This window comes from Emydura macquarii, unplaced genomic scaffold, assembly GCF_026122565.2.
Source record: "Emydura macquarii macquarii isolate MOO-44397 ecotype Brisbane River unplaced genomic scaffold, CSIRO-AGI_Emac_v2 contig_968, whole genome shotgun sequence".
Classification (NCBI taxonomy): domain Eukaryota; kingdom Metazoa; phylum Chordata; order Testudines; family Chelidae; genus Emydura; species Emydura macquarii.
This window is the reverse complement of record NW_027131105.1, coordinates 3,982,769-3,999,576: the sequence shown is the minus strand read 5'-3', so window position 1 is coordinate 3,999,576 and position 16,808 is coordinate 3,982,769. Positions and strand designations below refer to the sequence as shown.

General features: G+C 43.7%; 1 protein-coding gene across 2 annotated transcripts in view; it reads left to right on the top strand.

Annotated features, from left to right (window-relative positions):
• Window positions 1–16,808, top strand: part of PHF2 (PHD finger protein 2) — a 140,704-nt gene that overhangs the window by 67,132 nt on the left and 56,764 nt on the right. For both annotated transcript variants that reach the window (XM_067543821.1, XM_067543822.1), the window contains exons 2-3: window positions 3,253–3,338; window positions 13,292–13,406. In XM_067543821.1, the coding sequence (XP_067399922.1) occupies window positions 3,253–3,338; window positions 13,292–13,406 (201 nt within the window). The remainder of the gene's footprint in view (window positions 1–3,252; window positions 3,339–13,291; window positions 13,407–16,808) is intronic.

The following is a 16,808-nucleotide window of genomic DNA, read 5'->3' as shown; positions in this document are numbered from 1 at the left end:
CAGCCAGATCTATATTTTTACAGAGGAGTCAAAAGATTTTAATTGCCAATCTACCAGTTAATGCTAGCAATATAACTTGGTGGCTGGACCTTCAGAAGTATGGGTTTGACACTCTGTGTGTGAAAATAACCCCCATATTCACCAATATCATGTAATTATGATATGTTCTGTACAAAGTATGCCTTGTTTGGTATTATTTTAAAAGTCTTGATCTGCTTAACATTAATATCCTGTTGGACTGTATGTGCTACCATAGTATGTGAAGTTATGAAAAAATGTTGAATGTGCTATTAGAACATGTTGCAAGGTGGAAAACTCCCACAAACAGCCTTTCAGGCACAACAATGGAGTGGCCAGACAGCATTAATAGCTATCTCTAACCCATTCAGGAATAGATCCACTAACAGGAATTGTTTGCAGTGAAGGCTTCACTCACTGTAGGAATCACCTTTGCAATGAGGCTTGACTGACCAATGAGGATGACCCTACAGGTCACACAAGCCTGATTGTTCTAGCAAGCTTAAACAGATTATATAAGGGGGAGAGTGACATCTTCACTTGGCTCCACGCCCATACAACTGAACACCTGAAGCGTTGTCTGGAAGACAAAAGGATTTTGAAGGGGAGGGGAGTCCCAGGCAGGGGAGGTTGTCCAGCCTGCATTTAAGAAACTCCTTGTACCAGCTAACAAGGGTGAGACATTGCTAATTCAAATTCTTGTTAGTATGTAGAACTTAGACTACAATCTTATGTTTATTCTTTTGGCAACTACTTTTAATCTCTTTACGCTTGCTGCTTATAATCACTTAAAATTTATTTTTCTGCAGTTAATAAACTTATTTAATGTTTTATCTTAACCAGTGTGTTTTTGAGTGAAGTGTTTAGCCAAAGTGCTCAGTAACAAAAGCTGATGCACGTTTCTTCCACTTTGAGGGTAGGATGGACTGGATAATAATCTTCACTGGTCAGGCTTTTTGGATAATAATCTTCACTGTCAGGCTTTTTAGACAGTATAGACCTGTGGCCTGGGCTGAGGAGCCAGCTGGAGTTTCTCTGTTTGTGAATGGCGGGAAAGCGTTCATTGAATTGAGCTGGGTGTGGTCCCTGCCTGTGGAAGGTTGTATAAGTGCAATACCTGCCAGGGGTTTGTGGCTTGTCACAGCATCACAGTGTGAGAGGGAGCCCACGCTGGTCAGACAGAGGGCTCAGTGGTATCCAAGCTCCCAGGTGGTACCCCAGGGGTTCTGCATACTGTCACAGTGGGCTTACATGGTAGAACTTGTTTTGCACTGATCCACTTCTCCTCTCACTTGCACCATTGTAGCCCTATTATAACTTTTAGCATTCACATTATTTATGGTTGTTTCAGGAGAAAAGCATGGTTTGTATTATTTTGGTTGCAGAACCTAGATGAACATATGCAATTCAACTCTGAATGAGCTTGGGCTACTGTCCACACAGTGAGTAACATTTTGTTAGCTGCAACTTTGTTGAAAAACAGTCCAGAAGATTTCTGGCAGAAATTGGGACAGCATGTTTTGAGATTGTTGTCAATAACCATGTTAAAGGAAGCCATGCTATAAACCGCCTCTGAATGCAGGTGTTTTTTACCGTGGCAGTCAGAGGATTTATAATCATATTAGATATGGATGCAAGTTTCTTATAACTGTGTTTCAAAAATGGTTTCAGGCACACTCTTTTGCAAACACTAGTGTGGTCAGAGCTTTAGTGTATTTCAAGAGTCAAATATTTCTCCATCCAGGTTTTAGTAAGATTCTCCTCCTTCCCCAGACATATACAAGGATATGGTCCATGCTGGTACGGATGCAGCTGAGTGACTTGAGGGAGCATAACTTTATTGGCACAAGTGGCACTGTAACAAACCTCTGTTGGCTGTCTCTGTGAAAGCAAAGTTCATTCATTTTTATAGCAGAGGAACTCACTCAGCTTTACCAATGGTCAGTTAAAGATTGTGGATCAGATTCTGACCCATGATACCCTTTGCACCACTGGAGCTGTGCAGCTGAGGAGTTCCCTAGCCCATCCTCCTCTTTCTGGCACATGGGGTTTGCTGGGGGCATACCCAGCAGAAGGGGTACAGTCAGGGCACGCTGGCAAACCCTGACTGGTGTAACAGCCTTTTGGGGCCATTGCAGCTAGTGTACATTAGAGCAATCTCGAGACTGTCTAATTTATGTTGGGGACTGAACTAGACCCTGGCAGCCCAGGGGATCAAGGCAAAGATGGTATAGATCTACCTTTGTTTCCCCGTGCCTTGGGTCCTATGCTGAGCACAACTGCTATGGAAGAAGGAATGGGGGTCTGTATCCTAAGGCTCACAGATTCATGGAGGACTGAAGTTCTCTTTTCTGTTCTTCAGATTTGCCTTACGCAATCTGGGCTGTTTTAGGCAGAACAAACATGAACCAAATCCTGTTTGTCTTTGCTTCTTGTGGATTTTGATTATTTGGCTGGCTGCTCCCTACTTTGACTGTACAACAACTTCTTATCTTGGGCACTTCATTCCTTTGTAATTTAGTTTTGTTTTCCCCCTAGTGCTCTGGTCTGCCATTGGATTGCATTCACACAGCGTGCCCGCAGGCTGCACTGTATTGTTACATATGTTGTGACATCCAAAATAATCTCAGTGGGTGTTCCAAGCAGCTGCCACAATACAACTGATTTTGGCAGCCAAAAGTGCTGTGAGCTGTGTGTCATCCTTTCCTTCTCTTCTTCATAACATTGTAACGGAGATAGGATCTAAGTTGTGCATGTTGTATATTGTATCCCTGCTCACTTGCCAACGTTACCCTCCTGTCTAACAACTGTCCATAGGTATTTGGTAAAAGGGTATGTGTTTTGTTAATTCATCTCTGGGCTGGATTGAATTTCAAGAACTATATGTAGATATTAATATTATTTTGTCCCAGCCAGTTAAAGTGGTCTTCGTGAATGGAGCAAAAAAAGTTTCAGGCAGAGTCTCTACCACTTCCTAAGGAAGGCCCACATTGAACAGGCAAACAGGCTTCCAGGTGACACCTCTTTCAGCACTAGACCAGCAGCATTGGCTGCAGTACCGTTTTGCCTGACCTTATTCACACAGAAGGGGTTCATAACGTTTTGCCTTGATATACCCTTACATGATTAACATGGTTGCCTATTAAGTGCAAAGTTAAATTTTTTTTATCACTTTGTATATTTGCACCTTTAGAATCAGACTGCAGATGGTCTATTTTTTTTTAAATATTCCAGTTGTGTTGGCGTAGAAGAGGAGGAAGCACCAGATATTGACATCTATCATTGTCCGAATTGTGAGAAAACCCATGGGAAGTCTACTTGTAAGTATACCTGCTTGAGTCCTGCTCCGTCTCAAGTAGCTTCTGTATGTTTAAGCAATGACTGGTTTCTCAGTTTTTGGTTATAAAAAGATATATTTTAATTAAAAGGTGTTTGTTTCTTACTGTTATATATGGCAGTCCTGCTACAACCGGATTCAAAAGACAGTCAGGATAACAAAGATGGGGCATTTGGATTGGGACTAGAGAGATGTGAATTCATTTCCCTATGTAGCCTAGCCATTGGCTCCCTATGTAACTTAGAGTGCATCATTTCATCTACCCTGTGCTCAGTGCCCCATCTGTAAAATGAGGATAACACTTCTCTGCCTCAACAGGTTGTTGAGGATAAAGTTCATTAATGATTGTGAGGCACTTAGGTACAGGCCGTGAAAGTTCCTGGGTGAATAGGTAGATCTGATACAGTCATTTTTAGTAATTACACTATGGCTTTTGTCATCTGATAGCAAGAATAAGAAACACTGTATTATGTCTGGCATGCACAGATGGTAAAATGGCAATTTTGGAGATCATTGAAATTTTAGGGTACATTGGGGGAGCTGGTTCCTGCAATTCTTTCTCAAGCAAAACTCCCATCAATAGAAAAAGATTGCTGATGCCAGTGGGAGCTTTACCTGACAAAGAACTGTGGGATGTTTTTGCTTTGGTCAAATGAATTAAAGAAGTCTGTTTACAAGAATACAAGAATATCCTTCCCCCCCAATCATTGTGAAAGATGAAATGCTTAATTTAAAAGCGTTTTATTATAAACATGCCACAAAGTGGCAGAGATTGTCACAGTTATGCAACAAACTACAATTAAGAACAGGTAGAGGAAAAATATTACACTCATTTCCCTCTAGGTGGATTTTGAAACGTCACCCTGTGTGTTTCTCAAATTACCAGTGACAGTCAGGTAGGTCAAACAAATAACTACAAATCATCTTCAAAGTGAACCGTTTACCCACAGAATGGCTTGTCTGGATAAGAAGTGGTATCACTGAAGACACTCTGGGTCAATAATGGCCTCGTTGTGGGAGATAAAGCATGATTTTTCTAGACTCTGAGTGAAATTCTTGTCACATTAAAATGTGTTTGGTGCTTTTCTTCCTTCCACTTGGGTGTAAATTATGAATGATGGAAGATACTGCGTCTGCAATGTGCGGGAAAAAATCAGGCAGAAGAAGCAAAAGTCTGTAATCAGGAATTAAATATACATTATATAAGAAAACCTGGGTGCATAATCATGTAATTCAAGCACTGGCTGTTTCAATAAGAAGATTACAAGAGTAATGTACCAATTACGACAAGTAGAGTTGAAATAACAACTAACTTCTAATTCTTTAAGCAGGTTCTTGGCTTTTCATTCCTTAACAAAATCTGCCTTTGGCAATATGTCTCTCTCAGTCAGTGTCACACAGTATGGTAATTATAAAGGTGCTGTATCAAAACCATTGTGATTGCAACAGTCTTATAAACATATGTGGTTACAGCTGTGGCAGAAGTATACTGTCATACTACAACAGGAATGGTATGAGGGTTTTTTTCCTATTGTTTCATCTAAGATACAGAATATCGTGATTTCACAAAATCATTCATTAGCGTGGAACAGTGTACTGAAAGTGTGCTGAAACATTAGCTTATTGCTGGCATATTACACATTGTTTTTTCTTGATTTGTATGTTATAGTTTCTCAAAATGGACAGCAATTTTCAAGAACATTTTAAAAACCCCACAAATAATGTAGGTTATTATAGCCATAAAATAAAAGGGTTATAAATCACATTGCAAAAATGAAATGTGAGGGTGTGATTCTTTCACCATTTCATGTGGTGTGTGTAACTGCAACAGACTGGAAAAATTAGGGGCCAGTCTTCAAGTGAAAGCAGGAACAGGCCCTGTGTTAAGTCATTCTGTCAAACAGTTGTATGCAGTGTGTTCCGGACTTGTATGAGATTATCAGTTTCAGTTGTTGTTAACTGTTACAGTATATGTATAAACTAGCTGAGTTATCTAGCAGTATCAATTTTGTATTAAATGAGTAGGTGTTGTTCCAGATACGATAATTCACTGCCAAGATTTAATTTATTGTAAGGCTAGCAAAGAGAAGCATATATACACCGATTGTCTCTGTTATGCAGCTTGTACAGATCTTAAATATATTTATTTTTCTGGTGCATGCATTCCGTGATGTATGCTCACCAGCTGAAAATGATTTTTAAATTTAACCTTTTCTTACATTTTGCACTTTACCGATGTCATTTGGTGACTGCTATTTCAGAAGGTTACTGCTTCTTTGACTGCTGGTCCCTAGCTGGATTCCAAACGCAGCTGGAACTGATTGTAGCATTGTTTGTGACCCCCATGCGTGTTGTGTGTTGGCCACGTGGTACATCCGAGGTCTTATGAGGCTGTGCGGATCAACGCCTCTCCAGTTCCCTCTGGCCGCTGCATGGCCACAGTTGGAACCCTCTTCCTCTCTCCATATTGATAGATTTCTAGTATTCTTGTATACAGTTTACAACAGTTTTACCCCATGCCAGGGCATGCCACCTGCTTAGGGGGATTGTGCCACAACAAGCCGGCTTTAAAAGCTGTGTGTTGTGTCTACGCTCCTTTTCCATGAGCGACGAGCACCAGTGTTGCCTGCGTGTGCACTTGGCTGGCACACACCGGTGGACCCACTGGAGCGTTTGACCTCACTGCTGGTGAATGCTTCACTGGCTCTGTCCAGAGCAGCGTCCTTGGCTCCGGTGCCTCCGTCAGCACCGTCGAAGCAGCACTGGGCTCATAAGAAGCACATGCATGGGCACAAGGGTGGCTCCCTGAGAGGTACCACCTCGAAATGCAGCGTTGCTTCCCCGAGCCAGGCCAAGTCCAGTGAGAAGTGATGCGACTCCTCCACCCAAGAAGTCTCTGACGGAGCACAAATTAAAGCACCGTCAAGACAAACCAGTGTTGTCCTCGACTCCTGCCGCGGAATTATTGCCTCTGCCACTGGCTCCATCGACACCGTCAGAAATCCCGCACCCAGTGCCACGCACACCTGGCTGCCTGTCTCCACTGACACTACGGCTGAACATATTCTACCGTATGCTAGTTCCCTACCGTGTCCCGGACTCTCAAGCACTGTGTGCCCTCCATCAGTGGCGGATGAGTCGCTTCTACTAAGTCAGTGCACCGAGTCACTCCTCTTTGCACGGTCGGAACAACAAGCTAGCACGTTCTCGCAGAGCTGCTCTGCACTGGCCCCAACCGTTCCAGTGGCACTGCCATTTTCGGACCAACCCTCCAATTCAACGTGGTCTTTGAAGCCTTTTCACTAGTGCACGCCTACAGCCTGGAGCAGCGATGCCTGCCATACACACTGGTGTAGGGACCCACTGCCGATGCATGCTTCTGGTACTATTGTGGCCCACCAGCTTCGGCAGATCCATATTCTTGGCCTCACTGGTACCATTGGGCCATGGGGCACAGCTACTGCCTCATCACTGCCCTTCTCTGGTCTATATGGCTCTTCCCTTGGTTTACAAGGAACCCTGAGATACTGCACTGTTGGCACCATCGGTACTGCGGAACTGATAGAACCACCGATCACGGCAGCGTCTTCCTCTCCAGATGAGGAATTCGTTCCGCCCTTCCTTTCTCCCCTGGGCAACCATGGTCAATACCAGGATTTGCTTTGATGCATGGCAAGGGTCTTAATTTCCAAGCGGAGCACATACAGGACCCCCAGAACGAGTTCCTTGACATTCTGCAACCAGCAGGACCCTCATGCACCACTCTTCCCATACACAGTGCACTCCTCTAACCAGCAGGAGCAATCTGGCATGCCCTTGAGTCCTGTGTGCCAACACCTAAAAGAACAGAACACAGATAGTTTGTCCCGGCAAAAGATACAGATTTCTGTTCACACACCCACCACCCAATTCATTGGTGGTCCAGACATCAACAGAGAATGCTAGACAACAGCATTTTGTCAACCCCTCCGGATCCAAGAAATTTGGCCTAATAGGATGCAAGGTCTCCAGTTTCGCATAGCCAGCTACCTGGCTATACTGGTGAAATACAATTTCTGCACCAAACTGGCAGACTTTCAGGCCTCTCTTCTGGAAGACAAACGGTCTGAGTTCCAATCTTTGGTTGAGAAAGGCAAGTTGGTAGTTAGTCACCCTCCAGGCCATGGTGGATGCAGCAGACACAGCATCCCACTCATTAGCCTTGGGTGTGGTACTCTTCAGAGACTCATGGCTACCGATGTTGGGGTTCCCGAAGGAGGTACGGACCACACAGGAGGACTTCCCCTTTGATAATCAAAAACCTTTCAGTGATAAAATTGACAAGAGTCTGCACTCACTTAAAGACTCTCACGCCACTCTGCGGTCCTTGGACATTAACACACCAGCCCCAACCCGCCACCAGTACCGGTTCTCTTTCTGACCCCGATACCCTCCCCATCCTGCCTACCAACCTTACCCTCCACGCCAGCAGGATCAACCACACCGCCATCAATGCTCGCAACAGCCTCGATACCCTGCTGCTACTACCTCATCTGTTTTTGTCCTTGCCTCAACACCAATCCAAGCATCCATTTTGACTCCTCCCTTGAGACCTATGAATCACCTTCCCCATCTCCTGTAGTCTCTCTGGTCATCTTCAGGGGCCATCTTGCCCAATTTGCTTACAATTGGAGCAAGATTACCACCAATCGCTGGGTGTTAGACATCGTACACCAGGTGTATCTCATAGTTTCTCTCCTTTCCTCCTCGGCATCCTCCCCCCGTACCACGAGAGATCCATCATAACACACTCTCCTCTGAGAGGATTCAAACAATCTCCTCTGGAAGGGCGCAATAGAACGTGTTCCACATCAACATCATGGCTGTGGATTTTACTCCCCTCTGTTTCCTCATACTGAAGAAAGGGGGCAGTCTTCGCCCCATTTTAGACCTGCGAGCTCTAAACCAATTAATCCTCAAGTTCATATTCCACATGATTACACTTCCCCAGATTCTCCTTTGTCTTTCCCCCAGAGCCTACTTTGTGTTTCTCGTTATAAAAGATTCCTGTTTTCATGTAGTCATACATCCTGCCCATCGCAAATTCCTTCGCTTCACGGTAGGCCACTCACGTTATCAGTTCTGAGTTCTCCCATTTTGAATAGCCACTGCTTCATGGAAGTCTTTGTGGTAGTGGTATCCTGTATGAGACATCTCGGCCACTCATTTCCATATCTAGACAACTGACTCCTAGTTGCGTTGTCCCAGGAATGCCTCCTGACCACCATCCGTACCCTACAAAACCTCTTCACAAGCTTAGGGATCTGCGTCAATGAGGACAAGTTAACCCTCATACCTACCCACAAACTCACTTTCATAGGAGCTTGACTGAACTCCCTTGTAGCATGGGCCTTTCTGCTGACGGATTTCTTCGCAGCCCTGTCTTCCCTCATTGCACAACTCCTCTGCCATCCCCACACGTCTCCAACAGTGCTTCTCCCTCCTAGGTCATATGACAGTCTGCACCTGCGTCACCCTGCATGCACACTTAAACATGCAATGTCTTCAACTATGGCTGTGTATTGTCTACAACCCACAAATAGGTACTTCTCCCCCCCTCAGTTTTAACTTCCCTTGTTTGGTGGTGTGACTCGGCCAGGGTCATGGCCGGCACCCCCTTCAACCTTCCCATGCCCAGTACCTCCCTCACAACAGATGCTTCACTTGTAGGATGGCATGCTCATCTAGAGGGTCACACTGCCCAAGAACTATGGTCCCCCAGAGAGGCCAGGATGCACATCAGCATCCTGGAATTATGTGCAGTCCGCCTCACGTGTCAGGTGTTCCTACCCTTCCTTTGATCCAATCATGTGCAACATCTCTTGGACAACATGAAAGCCATCATCTACATAAACAAACAGGGCGGGGCCCAGTCTCCTATCCTTTGTGCAGAAGCCATTCATCTGTGGAACTGGTGCCTCAGGCATGACATAACGCTCCATGTGGTCCATGTTCTGGGCACCAACAATACCCTTGCGGATGCTCTCAGTCACTTCTTCCACGACAACCACGAGTGGGAGCTCCATGACCCCACTTTCTGATTCATCTTTCGCTAATGAGGCACACCATGTTGGGACCTCTTTGTGACCCCTAACAACCATAAACTCCCCCTCTTTTGCTTCAGGGGTGTTCTCGGACAAGACTTGCAGGGGGATGTGCATTCTCCTCCCTTGGTCACCCAAACTCTGGTACGCACTCCCACCTATACCTCTCCTTCCACAGATCATCCGCAAGATACGACGAGACTGTGCAGTTCTTGTCTGCATCACTCCCTTCTGGCCTCGCCAGTACTGGTTCACTGACCTCCTTCATCTCTCGGTTTACCTGCCAATTCACCTTCCTCCTCTCCCATATTTCCTCACACAGCAAAACGGCTGGCTCCAGCACCCCAAACTGTAATGCTTTACCTCACGGCCTGGTATTTGGATGTGGCTCATGAGTAGACAACACGTGCTTAACACCAGTACATGACATCCTTTCATTTATGCCCATCCACTAGACCATGTTATCAGGCGAAGTAGAAATGCTTCATGGTGTGGACAGCCCATCACCCCCTCAACCCAGTCTCTGTCCACACTATCCTTGACTAACTTCTCCACCTTCAACAGTCAGGCCTTGCCTACTCCTCCATCGGAGTCCCCCTAGCAGCGCTTAGTGACTTCCTCCCACCAGTTGATGGGTTTTCCATCTTTAGGTACCCTACGTTGACTTGTTTCCTCCGTGGTCATCTCCACATGTTCCCGTCAGTCTGAACCCTCACCCCACCCTCCAGAACCTGAACCTCATCCTCTCGACACTCACCAAGCCGTCCTTCGAACCACTGGCTAGTTGCTCCCTCACCCTTTTCTCCATGAAGGTAATCTTCTTGGTGGTAATCACATTTGCTCAGCGGGTTAATGAACTGGGTGATGATGATGGCTGACCTATGATGACTGACCTGCCCTTCATGGTCTTCCATAAGGACAAGGTGTCCTTGCGACTCCATCTCAAGTTCAGTCCCAGACTCTCACTTCTGGCGAGCCATCACTCCCACCTCCATGCTGAGTACTGCTTGCTATGCTACCCATGTTTGGAATCTGCATAGGGACCAGCACTCAAAGAAGAAATGGAGGTTACTTACTGTAACTGAAGGTTCTTTGAGATGTGTGGTCCCTATCTGGATTCCAGTCCCGTCCCCCATCCCCTCTGCTACGGGCTCTGTGCCTGTCGGTTAGAAGGACCTGGAGAGGTGTCAACCTGCACAGCCTCATAAGACCTCGGACGCACCATCTGCCAATGCGCACGCGGGTTGATGAACAGTTCCATCTCTGGCGCATGGCATGCATATGCACCCATGTTTGGAATCCAGATAGGGACCACACTTCTCAAAGAACCTTCAGTTACAGTAAGTAATCTCCATTTCTGACATTTAAAGTCATTTTGATTTAATGAAATTTGTAAACACTTCTGTTTGGGAGAAATAATGTACATGTCCACAAATATATTTCTGATGTTATTTAAATGTAAGTGCTCTATTTAAACAAACTTGGTTCATTTTCATAACACAGTGGAAAACATTTGTCCTGGTTTCCCTGACACCCTTAAAAATCAGGAGAAATTCCACTGAAATCAGTGAAGTTACATTGATATAATAAAAGGGTAATTAGGCTCAAATGTTTGAAATCATATGACTCAATAGATAACAAACAACGAGCTTAGAGATGTCCTTTTGTTCTAAATATATTTATGTACGTTTAAGTATACATCCAAAGCCATGGTGTGAATTCAGCTAGAGATAGAAGTGGGAAAATATAGTTATTAGAGTTGGTTGAAAAATCTGATATCTTGATGACAATTTTTTTGCACAAAGTTTTCTCCAAAAAATCTTTTTTCCAACCAACTTTTGTAGTTATGGAAATTTTTTGAAAATTCAAAATTTAGATGGGCAAATTTTGCAAAAAAAAGTCTGCATTCTTTGCCAAAAAACCCCCACAACCCTGCATTTTTTTGGCCAGCTGTAGTAGTAGTTTATTTTAAATTATGTATTACATTTCTGCTGCAATTGTTCCCAGAGGTTCCAATCAAATATCCCTCATGGTGGTACGCATTCTACAAACATGTAGTAAAGAAATTGGCTGATATTGGTTGCATAATTCCTGATAGAATGCTGCACTACATGACGTAGCATGTAAGAGAGAGATTTTCAAAGAGATTTCAAATGGGAATTAGGCATCTATAGATTTTCAATAGGAGTTACTTGCCTGTTGTGAAAATATCCCCATCAGTTGCAATGTTATTTCAGTGTGCGCTGATTGAAAAGAGTTGCAGTGTGTGTTATAATCTACTGTTTCATTACTTTTTCTATAAATTTATGCAGTTTTGAGGAAAAATAAAAGAAGGGTTATGATATACTCCCTTTAGTGACACACCTGTTTAATTGGGCCAGTTGATACGAAACAGAATCAGGATGTGGGGAGAAGGGTGGGGTTCATGGGAAGGGAAAGTGGTGTTCATGTTGGGGTTGATTCCTATGTTACTAGAAGTATTGAACTAATACACTAAGCCTGCGAGTCATTAAGATAAAGAACTAGCAGCTTTAATGACTATATTCAGCTAGGCTTGAGAGCAGCATGGAACTAATAAAACCAGTGTGTGTTGTACAAAACCTGGGATGGATTCTTTGGTAGATGTCTCTACTTTAGTTGTTCCAAAGTCCTGGCCAGCACACAGAAGTGACTTTTCCAAGTCTCCGAATGTTGTAGTTTGGGCCTCCCATCTCCTCAGCTCCTTTGACAGTCAAAGCCTGCGTGTGTGGAGGTAGGAGAGCAGTGGAAGAGCACATGTCCAGTCATGGTGATAGTGGTGCATGGCTTTCTTCCACAAAACTGTTCTGAACATAAGAAAAGTGTGGGTTTGCTTAGAGGTTTTGTGAAGTCTCAAGTTTCATGTTTTAGCCTAACCAGCTTGCCCACCTTTAGGTACAGTATGAACCAAGGGACACATGAAAATTCCGAGGGCAGAAAGTTTAAAATGATGGGAGACTGCATTTCCGATGTCAGTAATTCCTATGCAATAAACACCCGACGTGAGTCTAAAAGAAGTAGCAGCTGAGAGATTTAATGCTGATTACAGTTAAAAACTGGAACAGTTCTTCTTGGCGAGTGTTAAGTGGCTGTTGAAAAGAAAAATCAGAACCAAGTTGACATTTGACTTGATTTGACTGTGCATATTTCAGCTGACCCCCTTTTCCTGACCAGCTTGCCTAAACGTCTGTCATTCACTGAGCTCATGAACCAGAGGCAGTCAGCTCTGTCCCATCAATGTTGTGTGAGTCTGGCCTGCCTTTCAAAGCATGGTAATAAAAGGGGCGCCAAAAATTTGACTGGATGTGAAGGTGCGTCTTTTTACACTGAACATGGATAGTAGACTTTCTTGCCAGAACTCTGCATTTTGTATTTAGGGCCTGATTCAAAGCCCTTTGAACTCAATGAAAAGACTGCCACTGACTTTGGATCAGGCCCTTAGAGAGGTGCGGCGAATAGAGAGCATGTTCATAATGATCTATGCTGCAAATTGAGAGAGCAGAAGAGAAGATTTTTGGGAGGCTTACAATAAAAATGAAGTGTGTGGTCTGGCAAGTACAAAATGTTATCCAGAGCCTGCATTTGCTTAATGCTTGTGATAGCCATAGAGCTCAGTCATTATCCGTCTGGTTACCCTTATGTTACAAACAAAAATGGTTCAGTATGTAGCAGATCTTTGGGCTACAGTGTAATTGTCTAATGGTGAATCAGAACACAAGTGGGCTTCTCTTTTCTCGGTTTGCATAGAAAGTCCTGCTAAGATCTTTCTTTCACAGAATGTCTTAATAATGATCCCTACTTAGCATCTGGTGCTGTCCAATTCACTCTCTTTCAGTGAAAAAGAAAAGAAATTGGCATAAACACGATACCGGGCAGTCAACAGAGGTCAAACCCGTACAGAATGGGAGTCAAGTCTTTATAAAGGAACTTCGAAGTCGAACTTTTCCAAGGTAGGTTACTCAGCTTTGTAAGTAAATGTGCTATTGCTGTGACACACACGGCCAGTTATAATTTGTGCTCAAACTGAGGAGGAACTGTGGTGAATATAGTTTTCTTTGCTAAAAAAAAAAGTACTTGGTTTATATATAGCATAGGGAGAGGAGTGAATGAAAGAGATTCCCCATGTGAATGTATGCCACGTAAAGACCTAGTTAGTTGGGTCCAGTTCCCTGCTAACACCTGTAAAACCCGCTCTGCGGGGGTCCTAATCTAGTCTGACCTCCTGCATAACACAGGCCAGAGAATTTCACCAAGTGGTTCTTGCAATTACTAGGTGAAATAAAATAGAATATTTGACAGATTAATAATATCAAGCAATCACATTTAAACTGCTAAACTGGAGCAGATTGACAGATTCCTTCTCAAACTTTTTCATGGGGTCTTTGCTGGATCTCTTGAACTGCTAGTCACTCCAGAGGGAGTGGGAGGTGAAGGCACTTGGCACCTTAAAAGGAGGTGATCAACACCTTGACGGATCGGGCAGTGATTTATTTGAATCAGGAGTCTGACTTTCACACAGTCCATGTGCATCCACACATGTGCTCCCAAATCAGGGAGGTTTGCATGTAGTTGTAGATCTTACATTTGCATCTTTCTTGGCTCTGAGTCATTCTCCAGCTTTTGTAAATTTGACCCTCAGTTTGTTTTCAGAGGTTTTGACCATTTTCAGCTTAAGATGGAACTTGCACAAAAGAGAATCCCCAGTGCTGAAGCAGAGGTTCAAAGGAGGAGTTTGCAAACAGTTCATCACGGGATTTATCCCTCTGCCATCTATAGTTGTGGTATTAGTAAAACAAAAACCGTTTGGGGCCTTTGCTTTTTTAAGACTGATTTAATAATGAAAATGATTGGTGCAATTGAAACCTGCAGACATTCCCAGACCAAAACGCACACTCAGATAGCTCTCAATATCTGACAAACCCACAAAAGGGCTTTTTGATTTTTAAGTTGAAATCTCTTGCCTGCTTCATAGCACACAATTGAGGTGAAATTGTGTCACTTAAATCCACAAACCCTGTAGTCAAGGAATCCAAGGACCAATTGAGATTAGAGGAAACTGAGCGGAGAGCCAAAAAAAGAAAAGGGGACAAAACTCAAATTCCATCGTGTGACAATGTGCTCATTTCATTTCCTGTGTTCCAGGCATAAGGAGAGTTAACTTTGTCAACTTGATTTTACACTTTTATTTTGGGTCTTCACCTGTTTCTTTTTCCCCCTCAAACAACTAATGGGTATCTCCCAAGGGCCTTAAATTCAATACATGAGGACAAGTAAAACAAAACAAATAAAACACTTTAAAAATTACATTTAAAATCAGCCCCTTAGTCCCAAAATATACATCAAAATGGCACGTCAGGCAGTGAGGTTGGGTATCTGGGCAAAGCCACTCTAGAGTTTGACAGTGGAGTCAGGGCTGGTGGCAGGGAGAGGTAAGTGATGAGTTTGAGATGTTTGGAGCCATATTTTGGTACTCAGTGGGGCATTTAGGGAGGAGAGGGGCAAGAGATTATTCCTCCAGGGCTCTGTAAAATGTGTCAGGACTGGCTTATCATGGCTGACTGCGTAATTCAGCTCCCACATTGTTAATACCAAAGTAGCCTCAAAATGGAAAAATGTAAATCCCACAATTTTCAGGTGTCTCAACCTAGCTGACAAGGTCTCTGTTTCTGAATAACAGCTGCCAACTGCTCTAGTGGATATTGAGCTCCTTTTGCCGGCATCTGTAATTCTGTGGGCTCTTACGGGAGCAAATTCATTGGTGACTTAAACAGATGTATGAGTTATGTGTGGGGTGTCCCTGATCTGTGAAGTGAGTGTAAGGGTTTAAGTGATAAACCAATGTAATTTGAACCAATCTGTCATTCATTGGATGAATAAACTGAATGTAATTTATATGCTGAGTGGCAGAGCATGGTATAGCAGAAAAGTGACAGGAGGATTTAAAAGAAGAAGAATATAAAGCATCCAACCCATATTTTATCTGGCAGTTTTCTGTTAGTTACTATTCCTGCTACATCTCTCCCAATTCCACCTCTTTAACATGTAGATTACCCTCATTTTCCATTCCTAGATTGGTGCAAGTTGCACTACTTATATCTCTTACACTCCTTTTATGTCCCATTTACAAATATGGTGTAATTTACATCACCAGTGAATTTATCTTAGAACTTTTTATGGGACCTGCACTTGCTTACACCAGTGACAGATGAATTTGGCTCATTCTGTTTAACACTGTCCTGTAATTTAATGGCTCCACCCCTTTGCTCCTTGTTCCTAGTTAAATAGTTCCTCTCCAAGCCCATGGGTTGCATAAAGTTTAGGTGAAGCTCATCTTTAGCTAATTATCTTTCACCTCAAGAGATATCCTTGTTCCTTAAAGCGTAACACCCTCCACTGGGATGCCAGATATCCATCTAGGACTAATAGCATGTGGCAAGCACTTAGTTTCTCAGAAGGCCATCTCTGAGCATCTGCTCCTTGGCTTACTGTTTTCATCCTTAAATTGATCAGAATCTCAAGGCTGACTCTTTGCACATTAACAGCACCCACGTCCATGAAGAGCCCTGTCCTTTCTAGCCCTGGCGTAAACTGTATATACCAAGGAAGTAAGATCTGCTACATGAACATGAACCATATGGATCTGGTATCTTCAGAACGCAGGCTTTTATGTGTGTCTTTTTCTGTAAAAATCTTCTTCCAGCGCCACTGCCTCTCTGTGTACTAAATCTCTCTTCCTCCTGTGCTATTCCCAATAGGAATCATTTATCTTACCTCTTCATCATCTTCCACCAATTTACTCAGTACTTGGAACTGGCTAGAAGGCTCCAGAAACAGCCTAGCCCCTTAGAATGGTTTCCACTTGCTTCATCTTTTTCCTATTTGTATCTAGTCTCTTTTTCCCTCCAAGCATCCACTCCTGAGGAGAACTGGCATGGCCATCTGGCTAAAGAATGCATCAGTGAACTTCTCACATTCTCCAGTGTGAGGCTTTCAATCTGATTCATGAATCCTGGGGAAAGTGAAGAATTCCAGAACTTCATTCAGAAACGCACCCATCTGACATTGAGTGCCCTGGCTCCTGCTTCAAACTGGTGCTAAGTGATCTTCAATTGAGCCTGATCTCAAAATCCACCCACCCACACACAAAAAGCCCCCAGATCCTGGTATTCAGACAGCTGCATCATTTGCACTTCGGCACCTCATTACGAGTATCCTGATTAGAGCGATAAAGAAGGGTGCTTTCCCAACCACTTGCCTGTATTCAAAACAAACACACCTTTCAGCATAGAACTCCATGCAGGACTATGCAGTCGTTGTATCTCATGCACTAACACACTGAAAAGCTAGTCCTG